The following is a 24,186-nucleotide window of genomic DNA, read 5'->3' as shown; positions in this document are numbered from 1 at the left end:
TGTGTGTGTGTGTGCTGGCTGCATAGGCCAGGTATTAGCAGTTAGATTGTGTCCTGCCCTACCTTTCACCCATGAGAGAGAAAGGGATGGTAGATGATAGGAGAGGGATATAGATGGGGAAACAGAATAATAAATAAATAAAGTAGTTTAAATTATGTGACACCTCTGAGAATAATCCTAATAATCAGTTTTAACAGTGACATATGTTTATAGTAAATATTGTATTTATAGTCTTAAAAGCTAGGTTATATCACCAAACAGACATGTACAACTTGACCAATTTCAAAGAAATGCAATTGAAGCGTATACATGTTCTGATTAGCATCTATTAATCACAATAAACTCGAAGTGCACTGCTTATGTTACTGTGTTAAAGCTTACTTTAACACTGAGAATATAACTGTAAGAATATGGTGTTTACATGAGTCTGGCGATCATGTGCTGGTCTGTCTTAAAAAGCCTTCAGGACAGATGCTGAACAGGATTTTGTTCATGTCAAAAAGTTGGAAATACCTGGAGAACAGATGATGAACAAACATGGGTTTTGAGCAGCAAAAATGTGTCCCCAAATTTCCAGCTACGTTTAACAAAAAAAAGGATCAACCTTGGTCTTTCGAATTTAGGGTTTGACAGCATAACAGTTGCATTATTAGAGCAAAAGGGACAACCAGAGTGGCCACCCACCAGGCCACATCTAACTATCTCCAATGGAGGTGAAAGGTATGCAGCGGAGGTTCAGCACTGAAACATGAAAACATTACCCTTCCGGCTGAATTATTGAACCCTAAATACTAAGATACCAAGCTGCTATTTTACTTATAAGACTTTTCATTGTTTGTTCATTGTAGGTTTATTTTCTTCTATCTGTGTCCATGTATGTGGATAGATGTATGCATGTGTATCTGTGCGGTGTATTTTTGTGTGTGTTTTGTCCTCAGCAGTGGTGTGTTGTTTTTGTCGAGCTACAGAGACAAAGAGAGAGATATGAAAGGAAAGAAGAGGGGTATTTAATGAAGCCCTCGCTGCACGATAAGGAGAGCCACCAGAGTCCCTGGTGTGTGACATGGCCTGGCCCCTGTCATCACAGAGCTCCTGTTGTGGCTGAGAAATATCCACCTCTACCCCTCCCTCACCCCCACCTCCTTCCCCTCATCACACAGCCCAGAGAGAGAGAGAGAGAGAAAGAGAGGTGGGGAGACAGTTAGACAGAGAGAGAGAGTCCAGACAGAGGCCATGTGAGTGTGTGTCATATGGAACAGATTTAGTGCTAATGACCCCCACCACCTCCACTCATCAACCCCCGGCTCTGTGCCCACCCGCTGCCACCCATTCCTCCAACCCCCACCCCACATTACTCCATCCTGGCCAGTATCATCCCTTCATAAGGAATGCTGGTCTGTTCCAGCTCCAGTGTCCCATGGCTTTACCCATCCAAGCACCCATTCACCCCTCTGGTCCTATCCTGCCAGAGCTTGTACCTGACACTTGAGACTTGGACTCGGACTCGATTTGGACTTCAGTCATAAAAAGTGAGCACCTGTGACTTGAATTTGAGCGCTGTGAGACTTGATTTTGCAGTTTAAAAACAAATAAGTTCAAGTCTCATATTGGAACACAGATTGCTGGACAATGAAATATAAACAAGTCAGTGCCAGACAAGCTGAAAATGGCCAAACACTCAATTCAGTTCAATTAATTAACTGTTTTAGTTATTAATGGAGCAGAATTCTCAAATATTTGCTCTGTTCAGCTTCCTAAATGGGAGGACATGCTGCTGTTAATTCAATACCCTTTGGTTTGGGGCTATAAAATAAAGCAAAATAAACTATTAAATGGTTGCACCTTTGGCTCTGTGAAATTGTAATGGGCATTATTTAATTTTGGACGTGTCTCTAGTGACTCGAGACTTGACTTGGTCGAGTCTTGAAAGACTTGAAACTTGCTCTGAGGTCTTAAGAGTTGACTTGACATAAAACTTACTCTGACAGACTACGCCTTAACTTAGACTTGTCTTTAGCGATGCGACTTCGATTAAGCCTAAACAGCCCTGTCTCCTATTGTCACCAGAAGAAACAAAAATCACGACAAGCAGGTGGGTGCTGACATTGTGTTGGAGGGAGCAGATACTTTGTCAGGTTGAAGATGAATGAAGAAAATGAGAGGAGAGCTATCAGGAGCTGTCCACAGCCTGAACAAACCTTCACTGAAGGTCTGAAAAGTCACATTATCGCCGCTTTACCATTAAATAATGTCAACATGAATCACAATGTGGGGTTTCTCAGCACCTTCCAAACGCATGGCGGTCGCTGGAGTGTCCACCACTTTAGGACTTGACCTCAACATCGACCTTCACCCAGCCCATTGGCCCCCTACACTTCCCCTATCTCTGTCACATTGACACTGGCATTCTTTCACGTTAGCGCATCGCAGCGCCGCAGATAGGCCTGCCAGACACCCCCTGTGCTCTCCTAGTATCTCTGTCACGCACACTCAAACACACACAAAAACACACACGGTTAATTGGTAACTAGAGCTTATGGGTAGCCGGGAACTTATAGTTCGACTACGCTGTATAGCGAGAAGACGCGTGAGATAATATGTCGGCTTTTGGTGAGTTATGACCGCATGTGTGAGTGTTTGAGATGTTGGAAGCAGGGCGCTGTGTGAGATTAGGGTCATTGCATGTGCAGTTTGAATTTGAGGTTGTGCTGTGGTGGTGACATTTTTGTCTCGTGGCGGTGTTTGTTGAGAGGCGCGACCATCTTATGTGTAAACTTTGGAAAACACTAAATATTTGTTTCTGTCCCAGTTTGTGTGTCTGTGTGTATGTGTGTGTGTATCCATGCGATGTTCCTTTAATTCACACACAACTAGCATGCAGTTCTGTCCGGTCACACTAACAGTTATAATTGTCACATATATAAAACATTAATATTTTATTTTTTTACATTTATTGCAGAATAATTCCACAATTGTTTTTTTTTTTTTTTTTATTGAGGGACGTTATTTTCCCCCTTTTGACTCTTCAATCAATACCAATAAAGCGTTCCAGTTATCTATTTTACCCCCTGCAACAACAAGGAGATCAATACCCATCTGTCATGGTTTCACACACTGAATGTTATCGCTTGCGTCGGAGATTAGCCCGCTGTAGCATCTTATCCTGACATTTTCTGTTATCCTGAGTTATGTAGGTTAGAAGGAGAGGTCTATTTCAGTTCTTACCAGGCTTTGCTCGCCTTGTTGCCTCATACCAAAGAAATAATGTTCAAAGAGTTGCAGAGCTGGTTTGTTGCACGTCTAGCACAATCTTTTTTTATTTAAAAAAAGGTTAAATATAAATTTTTATAAAATCATTACTTTTCTGTGTAGATTTTCTCTCAAATTCTTGCACCTCCTTTAGTCATTTTAGGATATTTAAGACAGAAATTAGCATTTTTATTATACATTTTCAGTTTGTTAGTTGTAGTTTGCAACAAAACCTGAATACGGAACAATTTTATCTTTGTTTTTTTTGTTTTTTTTGTTCCCCTAATATTTTAACACACACATTTATAGATGATGGCCAAAACACAGGTTGTGGTACAAGTGTTAACTGTGGAGCATGGCATTACTTGGTTCATATGCATCTATTTCTGTGTTGCACTATTGATCTAAGTCATTTTGTGTTTCATTTGGCAGTTTTCATCCATTTTCCTTCTTTACACAGCCTTATAAAACACCACTAAATTAAAAAACAAACAAAGGTATATCCCTTGTTAACCCAGAACCCTTTCTCTGTCACATTGGTGAGGAGGGTCATCCATATCCCAGACTGTCACAGCACCCAACCAGGTCCATCCTTCATTCCTTTCTCATCCTTCAAGTTCTGACCACTCTCCTCCATCTGTCTGTCAAGCCAGGACTTGACCTCTCACCTCTGGCGTCCCGCCCATCTTGTTACCCCTAACCTTCTGTTGATTGTGTGACTGACCAGCAATGGTTAATGTGTCTTTTTTCACTCTCAGAAAATTGATGGCACACGGTTCACAGAAAATGTTTAAAAGCCAACTTTAAAATGAAAAATCACTACTCAAGATGAAAACTCAAGTTTCTTATATTTTTTTTAAAATACAGAAAAATAGCCTGTATAACTGTTAAGATAAATTGTCTGCATTTGGTTAGATTGGGGAGTAGGGGTAGAATAATACCACAAAGTAGGATCAGCTCAGATCATTTTAAACATGCCAAATTCGGCTTAACATTCATTAAATGTAATGAGATTAAATTGTTATCCCTCTTTTGAACATTTTGAACGAGGGCTTCACAATGTGGTCCTAAGACAACTGATTTACTGTTACTTTGTGTGTGCAAAGATGTACATTTTTCCCCAGTCAATTAACGCTCACCGCATCTTGAGCAAGTTTCAGTAAAGAGTCAAAAATCCTAAAATGAATGAGATCATCATTATCACTGAAGAACATTATCCTCTTGAGGGGGATGACACCATTACAGAGGAGTATAAACGTAAAATAGTGTAGATTTAAATTTCTTTCACCCCCTTCATCCTTCTTATTCTCTCCCTCCCTCTCGCCGTCCTTGTACCTTGATTCCTGCTTAATGCCCAGACTGATGAGCCCAATTTGGACTGGTTCTGCAGCCAGCCCAGTTTGATTAATGGCTCTAGGTGAGGTAGCATCAGCGCTGCCTTGTCCTTGTTTCATCACACACACACATAGGTACAAACACTGACACACACACATAGCCACTCATTGCCACCACACCAGCCTTGTAATTGATGACAGAGGGCTAAGCATTTGCAAACCAAATGTGGAAATGGGAGACAGAGCAAACTCTGCTTCTAACACCTCTCCACCTCCCCTCTTTCTTTCTTTCCTTCCCTTTCTTTCTGTCTGTCTCTCCACCTACTCTCACTGTCTATACACCCGCTCTTTCATTAGGCATTTGTCACATTGATATGAAGGGCCAGGGCAGCATTGTGACATGCTCAGAAGGCAGTATAAATATTTGATTAGCCCTAATGGGAATCGTCACAGCGCTCTAATTGCACCACACATTATCTGAGGTGCTGTATCAGCGGCGGACATCCCCTTTGATCCTTCCTCCATCTCCCCCTCTCCTCTTCCTTCGGCCCATCTCAGCCTCCCTTTGTTTTTGTTTTTTTTGTTTATGCAGTTTATTTTGGGTCTTCATTATCTGCCCCTCTACCCCTCCGCCTTCCTGTCTTTTCTTGTCTCTCCCGTTGTTGTCATCTTTCTCTCAGTGACGTCTCTGTCTGCCTCTCCTCTCTGCCTCATATTACGTGTGTCTTCCACAATGTGTGTTGTCCTCTGGTGCATTGTTTGCTGATGTTTCCCTCTACGACAGGACTGAGACTAAATAGCTGCAAGGGCCACATACACACACAAATACACACAAATACGCACACAGGGTACCAGAGGACAATACACGGCAAGGAAACCACATACACACGTGCTTTGCTCGTTCTCATCTACAGCTCATGATGAAGCACTATTGTATGTGATAAGGACATTAAATGACACCATAAAATGTCACAGATTCAAATGAATAAGTCTCTGGTGCTGAGGAATTATTCGACTTGACATCAAATCAGAGTCAATAAACAAGTTGGTTAAATAAGTTGCTTATTCAAGAAAATTATTTTTCTCTTTCCCAGCTGCACCTACACTCTGACTGCAAAACTTACTTCCAGTGATGTTTTGAATTCGAATCATATCCTCTTTGTTTTTTATGGTAAATGTGGATCCTTTTGATGTGCACACAATGCGTTTTTTTTATTCTCAATGTGTCCTTCCTTAACCTCCATCCTGTTTGTATTTACTTGTTGTTATTTACGGAGCGTCTCCTGCAAAGATCTGTGACATTGTTTGGTGTCGCTCCTATTTTCCCTCTCTCTCTTCTTTCTTCTCTCTCTCTCTCGCCTCACAACACACCACAGCACACACACACACTCACTCTCTGTGTCTCTCTCTCTAGCCCTCCCTCGGACGTTTCCATTTAGCCAAAGACAAAACAAGTTAATTAGATCGGAAGTGCGGGCCTATCAATGGGGAATCAGTATTCAAATCAAGGCCTTGTCTGGACACAAACAGCAGGAAGCCAAACAAGACCCCGGCACTGTTCAATGGAAGGACGGGAGAGGGAGAGACAGAGGGAGAGAGAGTGAGCAAGAGAGCGTGTAGTTGTGGGGGGACTGGCATTGGCCAACGCACAGACATTATTTAGGTGCTGGATCAATTATATTTCTGTTCATATCAGTGTGTATTTGAATGTGTGCCTGAATAACCTTTGGTCCTTAAGAAACTCCTAGTACACATTTTCTGTTTGGCCTTGTATGAACGATCAGTTTAAACTTGACACTGTGAAAACATTGAAGCATTTCAATTATTTCATTCTCAGTTCGGTTTTGTGTGAGCTGCAGTTTCCTTCATTTATTCTTGCGTAGCTCTCTGTTATGCTGATATTACACAGCACCATTGTAAATCTCTCTCTCCTCCCTCGACTTGTTCTCTGTGATTTAAATAAAGGTTAGGTAAAACTCAGGAGCCCATAAACTGGGGCACTTCCACTTTACAATTAGGCATTAGGTACAGTGTGCATGCTGCTATTTCACTGACAAGAGACATAGGGACTCTCAATAGCATGCATCTTACTTTAAAGGTCAATTGTAGCTTTTAAACACTAGAAATAATAATTTGGATCATAAGATTTTACTATGGTTTCCATAACATATGGTTTTCCAAATATAACTATCACTAAGAAGTTTGGTAAATTTGCCCTTACCAGACTGAATTTCACAAGGTGTGTCACTGGTTGGTTGCACAAAGATACTGTGTCAGGACACAAAACAGGAGGAAGTGATGCAAACGCTAATCAACACCATTTTTCAATATGTTTAGCATCTTCAGTAATGTAAAACTGAAGGCAAATACATGCAAAGCAAAAGAGGGAAGGTGGGTTTGTAAGTAGCAGCATCCTGTTTGTGACAGGAAGCAAAAGGGTTTGTTTAGGGAAACATGATCTAAAAATGATCATGTTAGCAATATTACCACAATGCGATAGAATAACACCTTTAGGAACATTTTGTCATCATTTCATTATATGTACATGGAGACATAAGAAAAATACATGTGTAACTGGTGAATTGGTTGTGTGTTTGAGTGAGTGGTTATGTGTGTCTGCATGTAAACTATCCCCTCCCTCCTCTGCCTCTGCTCTTAAGCTACAGTACATTTGGAGGTGAATACAGCATCCACTAGAATATCTGGATTTGTTTAATGTCTTGCTGCTGGTCCAACCAATAGAAAAAGCTTTGTCCATATTACCTTTAGGTATTTTTAAACTAGTAGCAGATAAATTCATATATTACTAGCTGATATAAAGTCAAAGAAAAGAAAAGGGAGAGGACGGGAGAGGAGGAGAGGGAAGTGAAGAGAAGGGTGGGGTGGGGTGGGGTAGGGTAGGGAGGGGAAGGTCCTATTATCTCATGTGGAGGGCCACCTGAGCTAAAGACAGCCATTTGTTCCCAAATCGACCTGTCGACCCCCGCCTAATTACCAGCCAATTATTTCCAAATGGACCGCATTCACCCCACACCCTGCACACTTAAAGAGAGGGCCAAAATTGCCTCTCTTTCTCTCTCTCTCTCTCTCTCTCTCTCTCTCTCTCTCTCTACATTATCTTTCTGTCTTTCTTTTCCTCTTCCTTTCCCTGTTTCAGCATTTTACCAACTTAGAAAGTAATTTTGCATATTATTGTTGCAGGCTTGCAGTCAGTCAGCCAAACCAACCTACTGCTCAACCCACACCTGCACACACACACACACACACACAACACACACCACACATTCACTCCGTATTTGCCCAGTTCACTCGTGTGGGTTTTTTGGTTGTTAATTAAGGTGGCTCTATTATTATTGGAGATTTGACACTGAGCCTGTGTGTGGGGTGTGTGTCTGTGGGTGTGTGTCTGTGGGTGTGTGCATATATTTTTGTTTGTAACAAACAGAAAACAGTTAGATTCTTGCCATTTTCACACACATGCACACACATTATGATGCAGCTCTAGTATAGCTGCTTCATCTCTCTGTCTCTCTCTCTCTCTCTCTCTCTCCCTCCCTCTGTCTCTCTCTCTCTCTCTCTCTGGTCTCTCTCTCTCTCTCTCTCTCTCCCGCTTTCTCCTTCTCCCTCCCTCCCTGGCACCGGTCAGTCTCAGCAGTCCGATGTGTATCGATGGGTCCGGCATGCAGGAGCCACCCGAAGGAGAAGAAGGCTGTGCCCCTGTTCCCAGAATTCTTTGTGGTTGGCCTCCATTGTTCGCCGCCACTTGTATACAGTATTGTCTGACTGATTGTGAGCCTCCGCTCTCTTGCGCTCCGCGGATGGCTAGAGAGCAGGCAGAGTAGAGGAGGGAGACGGAGGGAGAGGGGATGAGGAGGAGGAGGAAGGGAGCAGTAAGCATTGTGTCCCTCGCTTGCCATTCTCCTGCCTTCCCATCTGTTTCCCTCTCTTCCTTCCTGTTTCTGTGGGATAGTGAACAGATTAGTAATAGCTCTGCCACGGCTCCTAATAGGGGAAGTCATGGTCGGGAAATACGATGGATCGGTTTGAGATATCATCTGGCTGAGTGGCGCAATAGTTTTGAACTCTGACACCTAGCTGCTGGCTGGCTGACTTTGATCACTTTGGTGCAGAGTGTGTGTGTATGTGCAAGATGCAAGAATATACTGTATTGTGGTATTTCTCCACCTTCTGCTGTTAAACTCCTTTTAATGTTTAAATCAGCTTTTTTGCACTTGCACCAATTATGTCAGAGCTGTTAGGTAATATGCTTATAGGACCTGTACTTGGCTGCATTCTCATTTACATGGGCTGAACATAATAACACATGCAATTCAATGCTATAAAATGCAGTAACGACCTTAGGTAATCCTGTAATGCATTTTTTAAGACGGAGGGATTCAGCTCTAAGTAGTTTGTGCTGTTGATGCACTGATTGAAGGGCTGCAATGAGTTATTTTGATTACCAGTTACTCTTTTATTAATTTTTTTAGTCTATGACATTTCTGAAAAAAATGCCTATTCTGACATCTTGGAATCTGTGGGAAGTTTGCATTGTTGCTCGATAAATAATGATTAATAGATTATCAGAATATTTATTCCAGGTTCATTGTGTTAATTAAGAGGCATAATTATGGAAGGAATTGACACTAAACCTTTTCAGGTGAAATATTTAGCTTATGAAATATCCTTAAAGAGTTAAAAGAGTTAAAAGGTGGTCATCCCAATCTCTAACTAAATGTCCAACAAAATTAAAAATACCAACAGTACAAACTGAGAAAGTATCCTTAACCTGGAAAGCTGTAACCATAGAATATTTTGCATTTTTTTCTTTTAAGGCGATAAGTATCAAAAAATTTGTAATTCTTTGCTTTGTCTAATAATTAGATCGTTCTCTTTAAAATGACCATTGAACAGAATGAACTTCCCTCTGACGCGATCTTAAAAAAACCTTAACATTAAAAACTTCAGAAAGTCAGTCAGGTTCATTGTGTCAACTTGCCTTATATTTACAGGTGTTTGTGTTCATGTGTCCACCCCCTGTATAGCCTATTCTTCTCATATAATATATACCCTATTGAGAACTAGCTTAATATCCCCACAGGGATCATTTAGGCCTTATCTGATCTAATCTAATATACATATTATGGAAAGTTCAGTGTTACATGACTTAATGTGTCTGCCTCAGATGTGTGTGTGTGTGTGCGTTCTGGTGTGTGTTCTGCTCATTGCGGGCTGAGACGTGGCTGCGTACCGGCCTCCTGGCTGAGTTTGAAGCTAAGTGGATTAGCATATCTCCCATGTCAACTCCATTCACTGTGACAGCCTGATGACATGGGACTGTGTGACGGCCGCGACCCACCTGACGTCCACGGCTCAGGCCTCCCAGCAGGTGGTCTGACTCTGGGAGGGAGAGAGAGAGGGTGAGAGGCTGAGCGAGAGGTGGGGGGAGTCAGAGATGGGGTTATGGTGCTCTCAGCAGTTTTCTGTAGACTGCAAACATGACTTTTTGCCTCTGAGCCTAGTTGTGGAGAATGGATGCTTTTCTTTTTGCTCCAGTAAATGAAGCACTACAGTTAAGACCTTTTTCTATAGGTCCTATGACTTTTGTTCCTCCTCTCTGCACATGATTGATTATGTTAGACCTCTGAAAAACAATTGAATCACAAATGTCATAAAAATGTGTATCTAGTGTAGGAGTATGCAGTATTTGAGACTGTCATACATGATTCTTGTCATGCAGATTTTATACTTTTTATTAAACACTTACTTAAATACTTTTAACTGTATGCCAGAAGATAGGAGTATGTTTGCATGTTTCAGGTATTGATAGCTTCAGTATGAAAAGGGCAATAAACTACAAAACCACAAACAACGGCTGTTGGTATAAAAAGTCCATATAATCTGCACATTCACAACATATTACATTTAAATATGTATTTACATAAAGTTCAGACTTTAAAATTGTATTATTTGACTGTAGGTAATTTCATTTAGTTTGAACTAAAAATAAAAGTAATTGTATTCTGAGTGGTATGCTCAAAAATAGGTAGTTGTATTATTTTAGTCATGGAACTCCTAATGGCAGTAACTCTGCCCACTGAACTCCTCAAGACCACTACCGGTATACTGGTTTATTATTTTTGTTCCCTGATAGCCTCTCACCTTGAGCACAGTTTGCTTTCTGTAACTATATTTAACTGTCTGTAAAAGAAATCCATAGTCAAACACACTCATGCACACACAGACATATTCTCTGTCTTTTCTTTTTCTTGCTCACTGGCCTTGCTCTCCTCTACAGTGCTCCTTTTTGCGTTTCTCACACGTCATCTTCTCCTTCACTACCTTTCCACCATCCCATCCTTTCTCACTTCTCCTCTCCTACTACACAGGCTCTAGTCTCCCATGACCCTTCTAGCCACCTCACTCACTCTCTCTCTCTCACCCTCTTCCCCCACTGCCACCCTCCTCCTTCTCCTCCTCCTCCGCAGTCTCGTGCCGGCCTAGCCAGGCAATGCTAACACTTTTGTCAGGGTGATTAATAGCACGCTGGATTGTCGTTAATTCACTGGCTAATGACTGGAGGGAGCGGGCGAGAAGAAGAGAGGAGCAGAGCGGAGCGAGGCTGGAGAGTAATGGACTGATGTATGGGTGTAGGCTGCTTCCAGTGGCAGAGGTGAATATCATCACCCCCAACCTCCCCCATCAATCCACACCAACAACCCCCCATACACACTAGTACAACCTTAGACTTACAGCTACCAGTAAGGCTTTGATGTTGCACACACATTCACATATGCAACCACACATGCAGGCACATGTCACTCAGGTAAGGTTGTGGCACATAACAGTGAACATGTGCAGTGAGCATGATTTTGCATGACTTTAGCTCTTTAGAAAATAGGCATTCTGTTTAATAAAATAGTTAATCAGGTCCTCCAGGATCCCACAGAATATTTGAAAATAGTTACGATTACATTACACTTACATTTGAAAAGATAGCTGTTAGTGCCAGTGAGAGTAAAAATTAGTTTTGGGAAGCGTATAGGCTCAGGAATTTGTCAATTTCTGCATTAGGAATGAAGATTTTCATTTGACTGTGGCTTGTAAAAGTGGTTCTTAATTGAGTTATTTTTATGTCGACAACTGCGGTGATCTGTAAAATTGTCTTTTGTGGGGAAAAATAGCTGGAATTTGAAACTAATGGACCCCGCAAATATTGCAGGCATGACACTTCACATGGCCTCATATTAGATATTACACACATTAGATATGCGATTTTTTATTGTTTAAGAATTAAGACATACAGTACTAATCTCAGATGGATGTGACAGGAAGTTGATCAAGGTGTCGTGAGGTTTTATTGAATCAAACAAAAAATGTGACCACTACTTTATAATTCTGGACTAAAGACTAAAACAAAAGGTGTTGCCAAAAAGATGTCACCCTTAGGCTTGTGCGCACTGATGTGCACACAAGTAGACACACAAGCTAACCCTCTCTCCTCCCTGGTTAATAAGAATGGATGGGTTTGTTCTGCGCGCTGTCTGCTTTGGTGCTCCCCTAGCTGGCTGTCTGGCCTCCCGAGTGGCTTGCTAAATGAAGCTGCAACAGAAGTGGGTGTAGGGACAGACACACCCACACATATGTGCACACACTTACTGTGGAGTAGTGCAATAGTTTGTTCCTGCAGAGTGGAAGGTCTCTGTTCTCCCTGACTTCTGTCATGTTTTCTGGGACAGCCGCATCAGTTAAAGGGTATTTTTCTTTAACATTTGATTTCCTGTTGTTAAAAATTGTCTTAAAATTAAATTATGATCAAAAGATTTTATTGATTCCCATCACTTCTCTGGATATTGACACCTGCTGTTCCTCCATCTGATAGATGTGTTCATAAATCGGATTTTCCACTTCGGAAAGCTACCCCAGTGAAATAGGACATACACTATCAAATTGATTTATGAATTGTTTTACATGGTAGAAAATATTTGACTATGGTGGTGGACATTCAAACTTTGCTGCACCACCTTGTTTGTGAATGTGCAAGGGTTGTTCAGGGGTTAGTCAAGGGTTAATGATGCCACTGGTCAGGTTCCACTGTCCCACAAATGTTTCCCATGTTTGGGAGCCTTGCAGAAAGGGAAATAAATAAAACATTCAGTAGTTGTGCCTATCTGGGAAAGTGTGTGGCATTACTCTCAGTAGCCTTGGTTTATATTCAGTCTGAATAATGCTAAGTTATCTAATGGACAGGTTTGTCACAGTAAAACTGATCATTTAAGTAGTTGATTATCTATAAAGATGAGACGTACAACTGAGCTCCCTCTGTGATGGTTTCATTCTTTATTATCACGGTTTCATGCAGTTGAATCACATCTCTTTTTTATTACACTCTTTTCTTATTTTCATGTGATTCCTCCTTTTCACTTTCTCATTTTACCTGCCAATCCCTTCTTTTTCCCATCCATTCCTCCTGTTTCATCCATCTTCTTTCTCTTTCTGTCCTCTCGATGTCTGCCCCTCTCTTTCCCCTCTCTCTCTCTACCTCCCCCTTGGGTGATGTTTGCAACTCAATTTGGCAAATGTAACTTGATATTGATTATTATTAATATTTATCATGTTTGTGAACATGTTTTCCTCTAGTGCTATTAATCTGCCCTGTTAATAAATGTCTGCAGCAGCCCGGGCCCTGGGGCCCCCCTGGGACTGCAGGGCCACCACACACACACCTGCTCTCAGCTGCAGGAGGTTGCCTGCTGTCTTCTGTTTGCCTCGAGGCTTAATCTTAGCGTACACACACATACGTATTGGAGGACAGAATGCCTCTAGGCTGCTCAGCACAAATAACACATCAATATATCAGCCGTGTTGTATCGACGCTACATGCAAACACAAAAGTGCACACTCACGTATAAAAACACACAAAAGCTTGAGTCTGTTCCTTATTGAGCTGCAGTGACCAAATTTAATCCAGTTGTCTGCTGTTTTTATGTTGAAATGTTGAACTGTTTACAAGATGAAAGGAAGTAAGGGAGACACCAACTTAAGCATTGAGATAGAGAACAAGCTAGTGACAGCTCCCCCTAGCAGGTTTTATAGACAGATAAGTAAAGGAAGAGTACCCCTGTAGAGCCACACACTGAAGACAATGACCCGAATGCTGGAAAGCGAAAGGCATGTGTGGTACAATATGTGTAATAAATGAAAAGTATTTCAGTTTTGTTTTCATTTTTGGTCAGTTCGCGCTTAAAGTAATAAAAAACATATAATTTTGCCACACATTCTGTTGAGGACATAAGCAGCATAAACTGACTCACAATAGCATAAACTTTAATGTAGCAATAAAATATGTTATGGCTATTGTGCAATTGTTCTGCAGGGCAGCAGTACATGTGCAACCCTGTGGGGTTTCATTTAAACAGCAGATATAAATGTGAATGTATACAGGCCTTCAGATGTTACATTTTCTATTTTATATCGTTTTGTCCTTTTCCATTTGCTCTTTCTGTCTTTCTATATTCCTTTCATTTTTTTCTGCCACTGTGATCCCCCTTTACCCACTCCTGAAGAAGCCATGTTGTAGTTTTAAGTGTTGCTTGGAAATGTTCCCTGGTGCTTTTACAAGGGGAAACAGTGTGGTGTTCTCATTCAGAGAGGCTCGCTAGTATTGTAGCTGACCGTGCCCCCATTTGCTCACTCACTACTTCCAAACACACACCTTCTCCCCTGAACACCCTCGTCACATGCTTCCATTTATACGTCACTTTGGATATATGGTACCCCCGTGCCACTGTGGAAAAATACACCATTGTACAGTTTTTCACCTCTCAGTCTCACTCACTCCACCTTTGATTTGCACTCGTTTGATTTTTACAGCTGGCTCTCTCCTCCGCCCCTCCTGTTTTAAAGCAGAGGTGTTTAGGCTCTTTTGTGTGGAGAGAGAATCATCAAAGGCCTACTTACTATAGAGAAACAGGTACCAATATCACTCTGTGGCCCAATAATGCAGCTAAGTGGGACCATATTGACCCAATATAGTGGCATGAACAGCAGATTAAGCCTGGGTTTGAATGCTGCACCTCACACACATGTGCACATGTACGCGCAGAGCTCCCACATCAAAATGTTTGGTCATTTATTGCTCAACCAGCTACCCATTTTTCATATCTGTCATGGTCCACACATTCTCCCTCTGCCTTCGTTTTTTTTTTTTTTCTTTCACCAGACAATTTTTTCTCCCCATATTTGGAGCTGGTGCAGAATTTTGCATAGTTTTGCCTTTTCCCTGGATACTGTCTTTTCATCAGTGGCTGGCTTTCCTTTTGAATTGAACCAGATCAATTTACTGCCAGACAAAGATACAGTCTCTGTGTGGGTTGGACAGGGAAAGCAGTGAGGGAAATAGGACGTGTGTGCTTTATGATGGCCATCATTGGCACACACGTCCTATTTCCAGCTCTCTTTTATTGTTATCATAGCCACAGCCATGGCTCCACTGTGCTGCTTGCCCTCTAGCAAAGAATGCACCTGGCTCTGAATACTTAAGTTATTATTGGCATCTATTCTAGCCTGTGGTCTGCAGTGCTTTACAATATGAGCATCTCTGTATACACCCACACATATATATATATAAGTAAAAATGCATCTTTACCTACAATTTTGCAAAGATTCGTTATTTTTCTCAATGGAGGCACGACTGCTTATGCTGCAAGAAATTATTTGGTCCTAATTTGATGCAGTATTTATAGATTCCCCTCCCAGAATTCCTGCATGCAGTCGGTGTTGTTTCTTTCTACCCAGACTATGTCGATAATACAGCTCAGTCTATATGCCACAAGGCACATGTGTTTGTGTGCGTCCAGGCAGACGGCAGAAAATGACTCCAGATCTCTATCTTTCTGCATTTAAGTCTAGAGTGCTCTGATTAAACACAACCACAGAACAATTTGCCCGTTGTAAGACCCTCCGATTAAACCGCTGATTTTCAGCACCGTGTCAAGTTATTTTGCCATGGCAACGCTGATTACAGTTATCAGCTTTTCATATTTTTTCTTGTATTTTTATTTTTTTTATCTTGATTCTCAAAATGAAATACAGTCAGATTTTTATTTAATAGCTTGTACTAGTGTTGTGTGCTTTTCTTTTGTTAATTTATTTGACATTGTTAAATGTATGTTTTAGAGGTTAGTGTCTATAAATGTCATATCTCTGTCATATCTTGTAATTTAACTGTGACATGCAGTAATTATGAGATATCATCTTTACCTACAACACCATCTGATCTCTTGCACATGTGTTTAGAGTACAGTAACAGCTCCTGCAGTTGCAAACAGATGTGTGTTTGTGTGATAGCCTGCATCTGTGTTCATATGTGCCCTAAAATCTTTGTTATTACAAGCGATGCTACAAAGCAAAGAGCTCCGTTTATGGCACGCATTTACAATTTATCAAATAAATGGGATGCCTTCATGTGGCCTGGGCCCGTCTCTCAGGCAGAGCAGCGTAGTTTTCCACTGAAATAACAGCCGCTGAACAAGCAGCCCATTGTAGCCACAGCCAGCACCGGGACCCCCAAGGTGCGAATTAATGATTGACCCCTGATGTAATCAGGATAAATAGCTCCCCGTAAAAGAGAAAGAGATGGCGAGAGGAACAGAGAGAGAAAGAACAACATAAGGAGCCAGGGAGAGGAAGGCACTATCTGGCCCGGGTGTTTTTTAAGAAGCCCTTAGGGAGATGAACCTAACATCTCTTTCTGGGTCTTTTGAGACCCAGAGCTAACATACAGCTGTTTAAAAGCAGCTCAGTCGTCAGTTTTTAGACTCTTCGCCGCCTCCACTTTGTCCTCCTCCTGGCCCCTTTCATTATTTTCCTGCTTACTTTTCTCATCTGCAACTTTTTTTGGTGCTGGTCGAACATGGTCAACTTGTCTTACAGAGGGAGAGAGAGCTTTTCTCTAGTGGCGAGTAATCAAAAAACTTTTTCTCTCCAGGCAACATTTTTATGAATTAACTCAGTTACGTCTGAGAGTTGAACTTGTTTAATATCACACTGCGTCTGCCATTTCTGCTTCGCTTTACTGCTTCATGTGTCTCACAAAAGATGTTTTGTTCATTCAAATTAAGAGGGTTTTTTCCCCTCTTTCTCCTTGTTACTTAATTATTTGATGTAGTGATCTGTGCATTTTTTTGTGCACACAGAGGCTCTTAAAGGCAAATAGTATTTAATAGATTTTCCGAGGCTGTCTTTCTCCTTGTCAAAATTGCTCTCAGTGGGTCAAGTGCCAATGAGAGTGGGAGAGTGAAGAGGGAGAGCGAGTGAAAAAAAGTGTTTAACAGCCTAAAAACACTTTTGATTGTGCAGAGGGAGCAGCAGATAGGGCTGAGTTATAAAACTTTAATTGATCTGTGAAAAGTGGAAGCTACTGCTGGCTCACATGTTCCAATGTTTAATTGCACGCCTGGACTGAGCCCCTATGAAACAGTGATCATTAAAAAATGGGTTCTTTTCCAGTCAAAATCACTGGATGACGCAGAATCAGTCATAAAAGACTGGATTTTACTGCTGCAGCTTTATATGATAAGTTTCCCGGATCTGCGTGGACAGGCTGCAGGTTTGCCAGGCGCTGAAAAGCCCTTGTCGCATGCTTTCATAGTTTCACATTTCACATTTAAAACTTACATGTCAGTTAATTTAACAGCTTTCACAGTCCACATCTGTCACTGGGCAGAAACCCAAATATTTATCAAAGAACAAAAAACTGATGCACTGTACGATGAATGTGCTTTTGTACGATTTCAGTGATGACATTTTCTACTTTGGTTTCTTGATTAGCTCATTCAATCTTTCTACAATTTTCTAGCCCCAGTGTTTCTCTTTTCACCTTATTTAGCATATACAGAAAAATGTTTAATATCTTACATCAGGTTTTATTAAAACTTAAGCCACAAACATTCATTGTGACCCAATAAACTTCCATGTACTAACAAGCACATTTTTAAAATGTCATGTTGCAGCTCCAGCTAAAACCTGGGAAGTGGTGGCAGACTTGGCAGCTGGCTAGATGGAGGCTAACAGAGGGAGAGAGCTTGATTGGAACCACTCCTGCTGTAATTTTGGGCCTAGTTAGCCCGCTGATTGCCAGTCCCTGTGTTTAGATAGTAAAACTGCAGTGGTGCTTTGACTGAAGACACCAGGAACTGTCTAGAGAGGAAAAGGAGACATAGAAGTGCTGAGGCACACACAAACACACACACACACACACACAGACACACACAAATACTTACAGACTTGGGCTGGGTATTGAACCTCTACAAATTTTTGGTACTGACTGAAGTGTATTGGCAGCACAGAATATTGAAAACTGTCAACTATGGCAGCAATATTGCATTAACTGTCTGGTCCGATTTGTGATCTTTGTTATTCCTGATTTAAATCCTAATTATTATATTAGGGCAAAGTTATTGCATTGGCTGCTTGTGTTCAAACATTTGAAAAGTTTCTTTTGTAGAAAAAGTATTCTTCAAAACAAGATACTGAAAAAAGTATCTTATCAGTACGTAAATGCAGGAATCGTTTCAGCACTGATTCCCACACACCACACACAGCAAAGCAGCTCACCATGATGCATTTGCACATGCACATTTAGAAACCTTCACTGTCTGCAAAAAAACCTTACTAATAAATAATAATAATAATAATAATAGGAATGGGATGAAACTTAAATAGCTGCATTATTGGGCAACAGAAGATGAAAGCCAAATGTTATGTACATCCACACACACCCACACACTTTTGGTGCTCATTATCATTTTCACTCTGGAATGGTGGGATCCTAAAGCGCAGGCACAATCAAGTTGTCAATCTCTGGATGTGACGAGGCTAACAAGGTCAGTGATAGACATGGCCATTATTTGTAAGATGAGTCCTGGCATAAAACAGCGACTGCAATGGAATTGAGAACTTTTCCCATCAAGAACTTGGCTAACCTAATGCTTCTTCTCCTCGTCTGTCTGGCTCTTTTCACATAAATCACAAATCTGTGAACTCAGCATCCTATAACTGAAGACCGTCAGATGGATAGGTACCCCAAAATTCTCTCATTGCAAAGTGTGGTTTTCGAACAGTTTAGAGGTTTGGAGATTGAAGGGTGGTGTTGTTTTTGTAATTTAGGGTCAAGAAGTCATTGGATGCGTAGTGTCTCCTGAGGATGGAGATATGATTTAGGCTGTGTACAGCCTGCCAGCAGATCTGGGTGAAAAAAAATGCAGCCCGGTCATTCATTTGAATGGAGCAAGTCTGTTGACGCAACAGTGGTGCCAATGTAGAGGGATCCGGCAAAAAAAAACCCACAGGATTGTCTGGAAGAAAAGTTTAAACTGACTCAACACAAAGTAATTGGGCAACTTGACTTCCTGAATCATTGTCCTTAGATCATTTCAATGTGTCACTGGTATTTTAAAAAGCCAACCCCCAACGCAGCCCTGAAATTAATAGTTTAAATTTAGCTCAGCAAAACAGAGATTTTCTCTTTTCCATTTACCGTTCTGACAGTAACATCTATGACCTCCATGGTGTAATCTCTGAAGAAACTGTATATTATGTTGTACCTCCTCTACCTGCCCATTAACAATCGTCTCTGTACATGTGTGTTGTCTCATAGATGACAGTGAGCCAGTGGAAAGCATGTATGACACAGAGGCTGACCTCCCGGGTTTAGCGGCTGGCAGTGGAGGTGGTGTCGACAGCCCAGAAGATGACGCAGAAGACGGCATCATCAACATGTCCCCCCTACCCTCACCGACTCCTTCCCATCCAAACAACAACCACCACCACCTGCTGCACCCCCACATCTACGCCACCCACCACCACCACCACCTTCACAACAGCAGCAACAGCAGCAGCAATGACCAGGACTTCACCACACCCAAGGAGGGCTCGCCCTACGAGGCACCTGTCTACATTCCAGACGACATTCCCATTCCCAGCGACCTGGAGCTGCGGGAGTCCTCGGTGCCGGGTGCCGGCCTAGGTGTTTGGGCCAAGACTCGCATTGGTGCTGGCGAGAGGTTTGGTCTGCACAGCACACTGCATCATGGGGCAACGAGCAAAGACAGCTCCTTTGGATGGGAGGTAGGAACCAGCCTGACTGCTTTGTACTTTGTTTTGTGTTGTTTTCAGTTTTTTTCTCCTTTCACTACAACTGACACACTTTTGACCACTCACATATTTTGTGATACAAACACAAATGTATATATATGAAATGAAAGAGTGATAAAAACAATGAAGCAACACTGGAGAGGGTAAGTGAATGAACGAGCCGCTCATTCATGCATTCACATTTCCAGAATTGATCTCATCGTCAGCAAAGATGCCACTTCCATTTGCATCCCCCGTATGACTGCACCTCATCTTAGATCCTGAACATACACGCAGACATACACACACATTCGATACACACTCCAGAATTCCAAAAGCACAGCAATGTCAGATGGAAAAATCTGGCTGATTAGCGGAGGTATCAGCTTTTCTGGGCGTCGGTCCGAGCGAGCACACTCATTTGGTCACGCCACCCGATATGGAAATGGAAGAAGCATGGCCCAATGTGGTAGCGGCATATTGAACTATTAATTTTCATTTCAACATGACATTAGAGGATATTGAAGTTGCTTCAGTAAGCTCATTAGGAAAAAAAGAAACTCCTGATCTCTCTCTGTCTCCCTTTCTCTCTTTCTCATATGCCTAATCAGAGATGAAATATACTGGCCTGCTTTTCATTTCACTGACTCCTTGACTCTTCATTTTTAGGGGGCTGGTCATTCACATAGTTTAATATTACATTTGTATGCAATAAGGAACAGAGACTTTGACAAGTTAATCATTGGAACACCATGTTGGAAAGGGCATGATGTGCTTGAATTGGACACCACCAACTGATGTACACATTATAAAATTTTAGGTGTGGACCAATGGGCCACGCAGTCACTTGTTTCTAACTTTCACTCTTATATTGTAGTTTAAGATAACTATGTATTGTAAGCAAATATTGTATATTGTATGTTAGCACATAGGATAACATAAATAGAAGTTTACTGAAATTTACTTTTACAGCGGGGAGTTCTTCAGCTTGGATATCTTTCTTACTGCTATCTCAGATAAGCAATAACACACATGTGGTAAAGAAAACATCACAGATGACTGCTACTGATGTAGTATCACAGTATTGTAGTAGTAAGTTTGACGATATTGGAGACTACAAGTTTAGAATTAAAGGCGTTTACAATCGATATTATATTCCCTAAGAATGTGGCTCAATTTTCCACAGTTTCTTGAGAGAAACTGAGAAATAAACTGTAAATATAATATCCCCGAAAAACTTGGCTCATGAAAGTAATGCTCATGAATCCCTCATTGACAAGATTTTAAAGGAATCTGTCAGGGTTCCCTTAATAGCTTCAGTCTGATGAATTCCTGGTGGTTTTCACCAAAGCCTTCATTTCTTTTTTCACTCTGTTTTCTTCTTACAGTTGTAAGAGCAGGCGATTAGAGCACACAGGCACACGCTATGTGGCAGCATGCCAGACTGACACCATTTTCCTTTTTAAAGTTCATATTATGGCTAGCCATTCAGGGTGCAAAGGGCACCTCTCCAAAAGCTACACTTTTCCCGTAGCTCTCATGTTTTCTCTCAGTTTTCCTCCTCCTTCCTTTTTTCTCCCCAGACACCCGACTTATGCATATTCATCAGCGAGGCTTTAACTCGTTGCCTTGTAGGAAAAAAGGCCACCTTCAGCTCTAAGGAGATACATTCACACATGTACTCACAGAAATGTCCTGGCATACACACACACACACAAGTCCCTGAAAAGGGAAAGAGTCAGCATATTGTTGCACTTTTAAGATGTCTTGTTTTTTGGTTACTTTAAGAGGGAGTTTGAAGTAAAGATGAAGTTTAATAAGCCACCCGGTAAGGTACTGTAAAGTATGTAGATTAATACAGTCTGGATAGTCCAGGTTCTTCCACTGACTTTGGCATATTTTTTGGTGTTTTGGTGACAATTTAGAAATTTAGTTTGCGATAAATGCAATTTTTTCCCTTGCATGTAGCTGATAGCCTGAGGTCAGTTTTGTTTCCCCTCAAGGTAAAATCTTTGATCATTGCCTACCAACCTGTCTGACTGATCCGTCTTTCCTTCCTCCTCCTCCTGTTTGGTTGTTGGACGACTCACTCTGACTTATTCTGTCTGGTTTGGGGCTGGAAGTCTTCAGGGGTTCTCGTCTCCCAGACTCTTATCACAGATAGTCATAACAGTCAGCCTGTTGATAGTCATCAACAGACTCCCCTAGGAGTCCCATACACCCCCTTTCTCCCCCCTTTCACCATCTACCCCTCTACACATCTACTGCCTCTGGTCTTAGACAAATAGACAGGCAAGGGAGCGACAAAAGAATGGCTGAGTGAAGAAAGATGTTAAAAGAAATAAGAGAGAAACAAGGATTAATGAGGATGGATGGAGTTAGAAAAGAAGATGCAAAAAAACACATTTTGCACAGCATCTGAAATGCTGGAAGAGTCTTCATGGAAATTCTGTGAATGTGTGTGTGTTACACCACTTCCCTGCCAAAACAGGGGGAAGTGTTATGAGAGATAATAAGTGAAGTCATCTGAGATCTCTGTGGTGTAAATGTGATCATATCTAACCAAGGTCTCATACATTGTGGCTCAACCCTTCTCGGTAGGAAGACAAAATTGGATTAAGCGCTAAATTTGTTTATCAGAGTGATTAATTTAATTGTGCTTCCACTTAATTATAAATTACAGTATACTGTCTTGCTAATATTGGGTGAGAAGATTTTCTTCCCAAAAATGCTCCTAAGAGTTAAACAGCCTTGTTTTTTTCTTGATGACCTCTTCATTTTAAGTTGACTGAATTATCTTAAAATCAAAGGTTGTAGTATTGTATACTGTGCATGAAGCCCTATAATCCTTAGAAACATGAAATCACCAGAATTGCAGTTACAAGGTTTTTTACTCATCAACAATGATATATGCCATCTGCATCAGTACACTTGAATCCAAAACACTTTAACTACACTGACTGCATTTTTGTGGATTTTTTACTAAGACTGGCAATAACTCATTATGTTGGCTTTGCGAGCAGCGCGGTCTACCAATGAAGCCAAACAGCTCTAACAATCACATGGCGGAGGCTGTAGTGCTTTCTGGATATCTGAGTAAAGTGTAGATTGGTTGAGAGAAACGGAGAGACTAATAGAAAGAGAGAGTGAAAGAGTAGGAGTGAGAGAAAGAAGAAAGAGGAAGGCAGAAAGGAAGCCTACTATTGTCTGTCCTGGGGCACCGGGGACTGGAAGAGGTGTTAACTCAGACTCATTTCAGCGAGACGGACAGCTCAATCTAAGAGCTGCTTCGCTGCAGGCCATGGCCATTCTCTTCTGTCTCAGACTCCCTCTCTGGGCCAGCACCGAGTCATCCATTTAAAAACCATTATGCTCCCCCTTTAGCACAACATGATAGAACGCCAGGGCCTCAGGTCTACCGTATGTGTGTGTCTCTCTGGTTGTGTGTGTGTAGGGCTGCCAACCCCTCAGGATAGGAAGGCCTGAGCAAGCAGAGTGAGTCAAGGCCCTCAGAGAGTCCAGTGTGGGATCTACTATCAGAGTGACTGCTGCTATTATCTGGCCGGTAGATTGACCTGACTTGCCTATTGATAGAGTCATGTCACCATACAATGGCTGGAGGTATTGTGCTCTTCACTGACTGGTATTGAATGGACTCACTAGTCTAACTCTCTTGGGTGTTCAGATGGCAGAAGAGAGTGCAACACATTTGTGGATCATGTGTTTGGAGGAAGTGGTTCATGTTAATAGTAACAAACTGCAAATGCACAGCTAGGATCTATGAGGGATATAAAATCTTCCCTACAGTAACAACTTTAACTTTGGTCTATTGAGAAAAAATGAGAAAATCAGATCTCTCAGTTGACTGTATTCAGAACATTTGTGAAGCAAACAAACGGTATGGCCAAGCCCTCTCAGAGCGATATTAATGGTGTTTACTCTCACTTCTCCTTACCCTGTGACCACTGGGTGTGTCCTTGTACCTCTGAATCATTGCTTTTGAAACTCCTTAAGCACCTATTAGCTTTGTCTTTTCTCTCACTATCTTTTGTTTCTGCAGCTTGAGTGTTTGCTATCTCAGAAAGTTCTTGCTTGAAGGTCAACGTACATCAGGGGTTGCAGCCCAATCTCACCAACTGTGAGAAGATTGAGTCACTTTTTGGACAACTTACTGGTTGCTAAAGTTGTAATTACCAATATTGGTGTTGTCAGTTTATAGAATATTAATGGTACACAGCAGGATACCTTAAGGGTGTCATATATTCCGAGGTATGATAATGGACATATTGTGCATTTTGATTTTAGGGATGTGCAGTGATGTAGACCCTGTGGACAAGGTCAACACAAATGCTTTCATACACAAAAACATGTATCATAGGCTCCATGTCAGCCCTGAAGCCATATTTGTCTCTTTGCAGCAGTGGACCTTGGGATGACTTTGTTTCCAGGCAAACTTATTTTTCTCTGT

At 41.5% G+C, this 24,186-nt stretch overlaps 1 protein-coding gene across 5 annotated transcripts in view; it reads left to right on the top strand.

The window, feature by feature from the left end:
- prdm16 (PR domain containing 16) overlaps positions 1-24,186 on the top strand; it is a gene marked incomplete at its 3' end in the record, with an annotated part of 159,317 nt that overhangs the window by 29,532 nt on the left and 105,599 nt on the right. For all 5 annotated transcript variants that reach the window (XM_035656561.1, XM_035656564.1, XM_035656562.1 and 2 more), the window contains 1 exon segment: positions 19,243-19,712. In XM_035656561.1, coding sequence (XP_035512454.1) covers positions 19,243-19,712 — 470 coding nt within the window.

This window comes from Morone saxatilis, unplaced genomic scaffold (assembly GCF_004916995.1).
Source record: "Morone saxatilis isolate NCDOM2014 unplaced genomic scaffold, NCSU_SB_2.0 Contig15, whole genome shotgun sequence".
NCBI lineage: Eukaryota > Metazoa > Chordata > Actinopteri > Moronidae > Morone > Morone saxatilis.
Note: the sequence above shows the minus strand (reverse complement) of the source record. Positions and strands in the feature narration are given on the sequence as shown.